Genomic DNA, 8586 nt, shown 5'->3' on the forward strand with positions numbered 1-8586 from the left:
TACTCGGCACCACGCACGGCCCATTCGGTCTTGTTTCCTCCTCATCCTCTTCTATTCTAGATCGAGTATGGCCCTTCTTCGCGACCCCGTACGTAGTACGTAGCCCAGGCGCGTCGGTATGGCTGGCACCGCTAGCTGCTCCCATCCTGGACAAACGGGACAGCTGTTTTCCCGAAGGATATGTGATGATCTCCGGCTCTCCGTAGGGATGGGACAGGTTTGAATGTTGTACTGACGCGGGACTGCAGGGCAGGTGCCAGGCACTGCTCCCTCCAACAATACGGAGCGTATTAGGTCTCGTTTGACCAAGTCTTTAATCACAAATTACTTCATGAATATGTGACTAATGTAATCAAACTGACCAAATATTCTTACCAAATATTCTTTAGTAGGAATATAATGAATATGAATCTATGTCATGTAATTATATATTAATAAAATAATTTGTGATCAAAACATTGATAAAAAAAAACTAATACGTCACATATTTTTTGCCCGAGGTAGCACCAGGCTGTGTGCATGCACTGAGCATGAAGAAGGGCTGAATGGGCTAGCACCCAGCTGCCAGCTGGCTCCTGCCAGGCCATCCTTACTCCGCCTGCCACCCGCCATCGATGCCGATGTGTCCTCTCCGATGATGATGATGCCGGTGTGTTTATTGGCCGCAGTAGCTAGCTCTATCTTTTGAGCCATGCATGGGCAGCTATTTGTTTATGATGAGGGACCGTGTCTGGAATTCAGAAACAGATAAGAAGAAGGGGTGTCGTGGCACGTCCGGCCTATGCACGACTGGTGAAAACGTGCATGCGCGGAAATGTAATGGACTAAATAATTAGTGCGGCTTTGCGTTTTAGCTGTGATCTCCCGACTCCACACGGGCCAAGGCCTAAAAAGAGCGAGGATTTTGCTTAGGAGTAACTGCAAAGACAGGCATTTCCATTCGGGGTAAGAAGTAACGAAAAGGGTTTCAAAATCCGTGTGCCCTGTTTAGAGAAGTCCGTCCAATGATGAGCCCGTTCACTTGTGCGGAGACGTCCTAATCAGCGTTCCCGTACCTAACGACAGCTAGCCGGAGCACCGGAGATTTCCACTTCAGTGGATCGACCCAACCAAAATTCAGACGACCACCTCTCCATTCCAATCTACAGCATGCAGAAACGTGCATGTAAAACTCACTGATCACCAACTCAAGTAAACCACAAGCAGGTAGATCGAGGCTAAGTTGTCAAAATAAAGAAAAAAGCCAGACACAAGGCCAATGAAATCTCACCGGCTACGTCTGTCCTGTACTAGACCAGCTTTTCTGGCCATAATTAACCACGCCTGCACGTACTACCCAAGTACGGGAGTGCCGTAGCCGGAAGGACGGCCAGGCCAGCCTGCCAGCCGCGGGCGTTCCTTTCCTTCGGCCATAGGGAAGGAAACCGGCCGGGCGAGCGAACCTTCCCAGACCTGCCCTGCCCGCACATGCCATGGCCGGATCGATCCGATCACGCACGCAGCGCGCAGCTGCCGATCCATCTTAGCAGGCCGTGAACTGTAAAGCGGAGCAAAAGACCCACTGCCCCGTGCCGGAAGTGTGGCGAGCAAAAGCAAAACCAAAAGCTGCGCACTCTAAAAAACCCGGCACCGGTCACTTGCCCCCTTTCGCGGATGCCGCAGCGGACGGACGGACGCGGTCAAGAATCGGGTCCCACCGTACGTCCGTCCGGGCCGGGGTGCTGGATCCAGGGTGCCTCCAGCTGCCGCGCGCCGAGCGAGACCCAAAATCTATCCGCTCCGCGCGCCGCATTTACTTCACCCGAGTACCCGACGCGCCCAGCCAGCCGGCACGGCACTTGCCCGTTGGATCCCACTTACTCGATCCCACGGTACAGCCTGTCCGAAAAACAAACCAGCAAACACACGCACGCTCCTCCCGTATAAATACCACCCTAGCTAGTGGCCACTGATCCATCCATCCATCAACCAACCAACCATTCCAATCCATCCAGCTCCAGGGACCAAGCTAGTGAGTGAGTGAGCTCCTCGCCCTTCACTGAGACAGTGTGCAGCTAGTGAGGAAGATGAGGACGGTTGCGCTAGGCATCGTGGCGATGGCCTGCCTGGTGGGCATGGCGCAGGGCGGCAACTTCAACCAGGACGCGGAGATGACCTGGGGCCATGGCAACGGCAAGGTCGTGGACGGCGGGCGCGGGCTGGACCTCACGCTGGACCGGACCACCGGCTCCGGGTTCCAGTCCAAGAGCGAGTACCTCTTCGGCAAGATCGACATGCAGATCAAGCTCGTCCCTGGCAACTCCGCCGGCACCGTCACCACCTTCTACGTAAGCTCCATTTCCTATGGCTTTGGCGCTGCTGATGTTTTAGTGGTGCCGGTGCGTGAAGCTGATTGTTTTTTGAGTCCTCTTTTGCTTGCAGCTGTCGTCGCAGGGGTCGGCGCACGACGAGATCGACTTCGAGTTCCTGGGCAACGTGACCGGCGAGCCGTACACGCTGCACACCAACGTGTTCGCCAAGGGGCAGGGCCAGCGTGAGCAGCAGTTCCGCCTCTGGTTCGACCCCACCACGTCCTTCCACACCTACTCCATCATCTGGAACCCGCAGCACGTCATGTGAGTCTCTTCAATTTCTTGGGACACAGAGAACATTGTTCTCGTCGGGTTAATGGAGGATCGCTGACGCAAAAGTTTCTCCACGGGTTTGCAGATTCGCGGTGGACGGCACACCGATCAGGGACTTCAAGAACAACGAGGCGCGCGGCGTGTCGTTCCCAAAGTCGCAGCCGATGCGGCTGTACGCGAGCCTGTGGAACGCCGACGACTGGGCCACGCAGGGCGGCCGCGTCAAGGCGGACTGGAGCAAGGCGCCCTTCGTCGCCTCTTTCCGCGACTTCAACGCCGACGCCTGCGTGTGGTCGGCCGGCGCCCAGCGGTGCCCTGCGGGCACCATGGAAGCATCATCGGCAACCGGCGCCAGCGGCAGCAGCTGGTGGAACCAGCAGCTCAGCGACATGAGCTACCGCCGGATGCGCTGGGTGCAGAGGAAGTTCATGATCTACAACTACTGCACCGACGCCAAGCGGTTCCCGCAGGGCGTGCCCGCCGAGTGCAAGCTCCGCCGTTGAGAGAAACTATTTCGAGACAGAGCATGAACACGTCAGTCTGAGCCGAGTTTTGGTCTTCTCGATCGGGGATGGCGAATAATGTTTTGGACACGGAAATGTCGGGGTGTAAATGTAGTACTAGTATGCATATCGCATTCTTTCATTTGTTTTGTAACACGGGTTGGATGTACGTATCAAGTTCTTTTGATTAGTGAGTTCCTCTTAGATTTATTCTAGATGCGTCTTTTTCTTTGCTCCTGTGTTCTGTGTCCGGACTCCGGAATGAGGAACCAGCAGGCCGCAAAATTGGCCACGATTGGGCATGGACACCCTGTAAATCTGGACCGTAGCGAGGGGGAAAGCTTATCGGGTTTTGATTATTTTAACCGAGGAATGGACACATGCATGCCGACTGAGACTGGAGGAACCAACATTCGTACCAGCCACTCAGCACGAGTGTCGACCTTTAAAAATGGTGCTTAGGAGTAATTGAGCGTTAAAACATCGTAGCACCGTAGTACTACTCCGCGAGAAGAAAACATAACAAAGCCTGTCATGCTAATATATTCTGTGCACGGTTTTTCACCGATCCAATCCAGCTTTCTCATGCTCCGTTTTCACCGCGAGACAGTCTGCTAGACGCGCTTTCTTTAGGAAGTGTATGCATGTTCGTCACTGTTTCTCCCACAAAACCATTGGATGATCCCAGCCACACGGTCACATCCATGTGGACATGCACGAGGGTTGCATGCTTACGTTGCACACTTGCACTTATTTCGAAGGCAACTTCAGTTCATGAGACCATGCTGCTCGGCCGTGGAGGGACTCTCTGCCTTAGGAGAAAATTTTGAAGTACAACTCCAAGTAGTATTTTTTACGAAATTTATAATATTCTAGAGCTAACGTTTTGTTGGTCATCCGATCGGAAAGACTTTGTCTCGGATCGCGCCACGTGTCGTGTAGGATGAGTGACAACTTTACCCCGTCGTGTCAGAATGCTTCGAAGCGATCGTTAGTTTTGTGGGGTGGCAACTTTTGTTTCGTGCGGACTTTACCCCGTCACGCTGGAAGGTTAAGTAACGCTGATGCATATCATCTGAACTAATTTGACCACCGGATCTTATATCTATTGGCCAAGATTTAATTAGGTGGGTATGTTTGTTGGTTTAGCATGAAACATTAAATTTTTAAATCCGACATAGGTCCAATATGTTACGATCCGTGGTAGTTAAGTCAATATTTGTTTTTATAGCCCAAAACATTATGATTAGTTGTAATTAAGTCAAGATTTGTTTTTATGACCCCAAATGTTATTAGTAGTTGTAATTAAGTCAATGTTTGGTTTAAGGTCCAATATGTTATGGTTAGTGGTACTTAGGTCAATATTGTTCGTATATATGGTGTCAAAAACACAGCTTGCATATATTGTTGGATGATCAATATGATACGACATCTCAGTTAAAAAAAAACTTTTTCTTTATTTTGTAGGGAGCATAGATTATACATGGGCCTATCGCCTACCCAGCCACCTGGCCCAGTCAGGCCTACCTGTTACAAGGGTTCGTGACAGTGACCACAGTTTACCCTTTTTATTCGGCCATGACAACAGTTTATTCGTCCACACTTACCTGCGTCATTGCATATCAGACTTGGTATAGATGTCTGCTCGTTTCCTTCTGAACCTCGTTGGCTTTGTAATAAATCTGGATTGAAAAAGCCTTTTCTCTAAAACAAACGACGAAATCTGCACTAAAATCAGGCAATACCGGAGTCACTTTGTTAGTTTGCAGACACAAAAGTCGACAGAAGAAAACGATTCGGGAATATCCTGACATACGCGCCCGACAAAGGTATAAAACGATGTGGTAGTATTGCATAACTAGACTGGTCAAAAGAATGATTTTATCACTTATCAGACCTTGCAAATGCCAGACAAAGAAAATTCGCACATATACGCGGTCGACACGACGCGCTCCTCCAGGCAAGGAAGGAGATACGGAAATGGGAGGGTACGCACTGTGCATTGGCGCGCAACGCATGTGAAGGATGGGGTAGCAGTAGTACTACCATGTACCGTGCGAGTTGAGTAAAAGGGCTCCAAGCGGAGTAAAATGCATCCGCTCGAGGCTCGATCGACCCAACGGGAGAGGTTCGCGTTCAAAGCTCCAACAAACCACCGCCGTAACATCTCCCGGCTCAGTCACTCTGGAGATCGATCGATCGATCGACCAGCCTCCGCCTCCTACGTGCCACGCACTCATGCAACCTTACCCGTTTTTTAGCACACCACGTACAACATAATTTACGCTGCCACGTCCTGCTGCCGGCGAGACCAGTGGCCCCATACAATCATACAGCTAGCCAGCCAGCACGATCTCATGCATCACCCCCGGCTCTCTCGTCCACTCTGCACGCCGTCGTATACGTGCTGCCGTCCGTTCGGTTCCTAGCACGCGTTCGACCGACGACACGGGATCGCAGTAGTACGATTCGATAGACGAGTCGGGCCTCACGATTCCTCGCCACATAAAAACGATCAGGCACGTACGCATTGGTGCCGGCTCGATCGATCGTCCGTCCGTCCTGGCACTTGGCGAAAGCGCCCACCGAGCTAGGCGCCCTTAAATTGCTCGTCTGCTCCGTCACTTCTCCCTCTTCCCACGGTCCTCCACATCCTTCCTTGTTCTTGCTAGCTCTTCTTCTTGTAACACATATCATCGTCAGAAAAATGCTGCGGGCTTCTCTCTGGCAGCTGGTGGCGCTCGCCGTTGCCGCGGCGGCCGTGGTGCATGGCTCCGACGCTTACTACCGCGGCGACAACAACCACAGCAGCAGCCTCCACGGGGACTTCGACGCCGTGTGGGGGCAGCGCAATGCGCGGTTCCGCGACGAGGGAAGGGTGGTGGAGCTGACGCTGGACGAGGAGACCGGGTCCAGGCTGCAGTCGAAAGACCGGTACCTGTTCGGGAGGTTCGATCTCGACATCAAGCTCGTCCCAGGCGACTCCGCAGGGACCATCACTTCCTTCTACGTAAGTGTGTTCAGTGCTGTTGATCGATCTCTTCTCGCTCCGTCGATCTTGGCTTTGGTCAATTGCATTCCCGTTCTTGCCTGCGCATTCCTGAGTATAGTGTGTGTTTGGTTTATGCCAACTCTTGCCTTACCGATTCTTGTCAACTTTTGGCTTCCAAAAAATTAGTGAAGGCCGGTTTTGGCAGCCCATGAGTTGATCAAAATTAGCAACAAAATAAACTAGAGTTAGCAAAAAATCATTGGCTTGCCAAATTATTGGCTACAAACAAAGACCAAAGTTTTGATTAATGACCAAATATTTGGTAAGGTGGTTGTTTTTTTTTTGGGGAAAGGTAAGGTGGGTGTTGGCTGCCATCCATTCCTAATTTTTCCTGGAGTGAATTTTGCTTCAGGGGGCAACGGTGGGAAAAATATTGTTTTGTTTTTCAGTGCCATCCTTTTGTCGCTAGCCGCACTTCTCTCGAGCAAATTTTACATGTTTCATGCCCACCGCTTTAGCTGATGCCCAACTTCAGTGAATTTTGTACTGTTTTTTTTTTGCGGTAAACTTTTTGTACTGGTTGATGCGTAAATGCTAGTAATGGATGAATTCAATTGGGATTTGCAATGAATGAGCCAAGTAGACGTAGCTAGCTAGACAGATCAACTACACTTACTGCAATGTCTGAAAGCAGAAGGCTGTGAGGACATTTCGTTTTATTTCGTTGAAAAATGAGAGCACCGTCTTCGCAGATAGTATGCCACCGGTCAATACAGGAGGACAGACAGTGGCTTAATTATGTAAGGAACTGTATTTAAGTATGTCGGTCGTAGACTATGGGATGCGTATGTTTGCAGGCGAAGTTGTAGCCAAGTCTTCCTGCGACGTGAATCCCACTAAGGTCGATTACCACGTACGTGTATTAGCTAGAGTATGAATTCTGTGTTCTTCAAACAGACTGTTAGTGTTAATTCTGGACGCCTTTTTGAGCAGCAAACTCAAACAAGTACAAATAATTTTCTCGAGCACATATATATAGGCAGTCATGGTGTCCACGTTAGATTATACGTTCGGGAGTACTAGTAGGTATACACTTTCTTTGTCTTTTTATACTACTCCTGCTGACTGAAGAAGATACAACGTGCGGTGCAGATCTGCACGGGTGGCGCGCGGCACGACGAGGTGGACTTCGAGTTCCTGGGCAACGTGAGCGGCGAGCCGTACCTGCTGCACACCAACGTGTTCAGCGACGGCAAGGGCGAGCGCGAGCAGCAGTTCGTGCTCTGGTTCGACCCCACCGCCGACTTCCACACCTACTCCATCCTCTGGAACCCTCTCAACATCATGTACGCATAACGTCCTCCTCTCTTCTCTGCAGCATCACAATCTTCCTTCTTACTACTACTTCTCTTCCCCACCACAACATCATCAATGAATAAATCAATCTTGACACACATACATATATGCATTGCAGCCTGTACATCGACGGGACGCCGATCAGGGTGTTCAAGAACAACGAGGCGTACGGGGTGCCGTTCCCGGCGCGGCAGCCCGTGCACGTGTTCGCGAGCATCTGGAACGCGGAGGAGTGGGCGACGCAGGGCGGGCGGGTGAAGACGGACTGGGCTCGGGCGCCGTTCGTGGCGGCCTACCGGCGGTTTAGCGCCGGCAACGCCTGCGTGTGGCGTGGCCGCCGTTGCAGGGGCAGCAACCTGGGATCACCTTCGTCCTCGTGGATGACACAGAAGCTGGACTGGTGGAGCTGGATGACGCTCAACTGGGTGAGGATGAACTACATGTCCTACGACTACTGCGCCGACCGCAGGCGCTACCCGCATGGGTTCCCCACCGAGTGCGTCATCCCCATCGGGAGAGTCTGATCGATCATCTCTCTCACGTCGACTAGCTCCTCCCATTTCTAGTAGTGTAGAGTTGCTCTAGATCAGTAGTATGTTGTTTGGCCTCGTGGCAGTGTAAGAATCACGATTTTGGTTTTCGGTTAGATTGTTGGGTGTGTATGTATGTTGGGATATTTTCGTACTATGTGAGGTTTCTCCACTCGTTTGCAGGGATTGGGTTTTTGCTGCCGACGAAATGTAAAGGACTTTAAATTTCTTCCGTGGAACACATGAATTTTGAGTGAAATCGCTGGACTGCTTGTGAAATGAAACGGGGCCCAATGATGGTCCAAACAGGACACGTACAAGCCTGATTATTGCCACATAATGCAGGGAAATGTTTTTGATAGCACGCACAGTTTGGGCCTTCATGCTCAATTGGGAATCGGCAGAGCAGGCCCAGCAAAGTAAAATATGGCACGTACGGGCCTCAATTTTGTTCCGAGCTTTTAGACTTGGGCAGAATTTGGCCTAGCATTGTGCCATAGGAGAGATGGGCTTGGCCGAGTTCTTGCATCCTATTGGCTCATGGGCCCATAGCCATTTGGACTGACGCCTTAACCCAGTCG

At 51.2% G+C, this 8586-nt stretch overlaps 2 protein-coding genes across 2 annotated transcripts; both read left to right on the top strand.

Annotated features, from left to right (window-relative positions):
* The first annotated feature begins 1938 nt into the window (after positions 1-1938).
* On the top strand, positions 1939-3342 carry LOC100836845 (xyloglucan endotransglucosylase/hydrolase protein 22). Its single transcript, XM_003563435.4, has 3 exons — positions 1939-2327; positions 2422-2615; positions 2710-3342. The coding sequence occupies exons 1-3, from the start codon at positions 2067-2069 to the stop codon at positions 3125-3127; spliced, it is 873 nt and encodes a 290-aa protein (XP_003563483.1). The 5' UTR covers positions 1939-2066; the 3' UTR covers positions 3128-3342.
* A 2233-nt stretch (positions 3343-5575) lies between these two features.
* LOC100845549 (xyloglucan endotransglucosylase/hydrolase protein 24) lies at positions 5576-8264 on the top strand. Its single transcript, XM_003560456.4, has 3 exons — positions 5576-6137; positions 7272-7465; positions 7594-8264. Exons 1-3 carry the CDS (start codon positions 5835-5837, stop codon positions 7997-7999), a joined length of 903 nt encoding a protein of 300 aa, XP_003560504.1. The 5' UTR covers positions 5576-5834; the 3' UTR covers positions 8000-8264.
* Positions 8265-8586: the final 322 nt, after the last annotated feature.

Source organism: Brachypodium distachyon, chromosome 1 (assembly GCF_000005505.3).
Source record: "Brachypodium distachyon strain Bd21 chromosome 1, Brachypodium_distachyon_v3.0, whole genome shotgun sequence".
In the NCBI taxonomy this organism is placed as follows: Eukaryota; Viridiplantae; Streptophyta; class Magnoliopsida; order Poales; family Poaceae; genus Brachypodium; species Brachypodium distachyon.

Excerpts from the sequence above, each read along its gene's own strand:
- LOC100836845 (XM_003563435.4), top strand. The coding sequence starts at position 2,067 with ATGAGGACGGTTGCGCTAGGCATCGTGGCGATGGCCTGCCTGGTGGGC. Across the intron at positions 2,328-2,421 it reads GCACCGTCACCACCTTCTAC|CTGTCGTCGCAGGGGTCGGC; the intron begins GTAAGCTCCATT and ends TTTTGCTTGCAG. Across the intron at positions 2,616-2,709 it reads TGGAACCCGCAGCACGTCAT|ATTCGCGGTGGACGGCACAC; the intron begins GTGAGTCTCTTC and ends ACGGGTTTGCAG.
- LOC100845549 (XM_003560456.4), top strand. The coding sequence starts at position 5,835 with ATGCTGCGGGCTTCTCTCTGGCAGCTGGTGGCGCTCGCCGTTGCCGCG. Across the intron at positions 6,138-7,271 it reads GGACCATCACTTCCTTCTAC|ATCTGCACGGGTGGCGCGCG; the intron begins GTAAGTGTGTTC and ends CGTGCGGTGCAG. Across the intron at positions 7,466-7,593 it reads TGGAACCCTCTCAACATCAT|CCTGTACATCGACGGGACGC; the intron begins GTACGCATAACG and ends TATGCATTGCAG.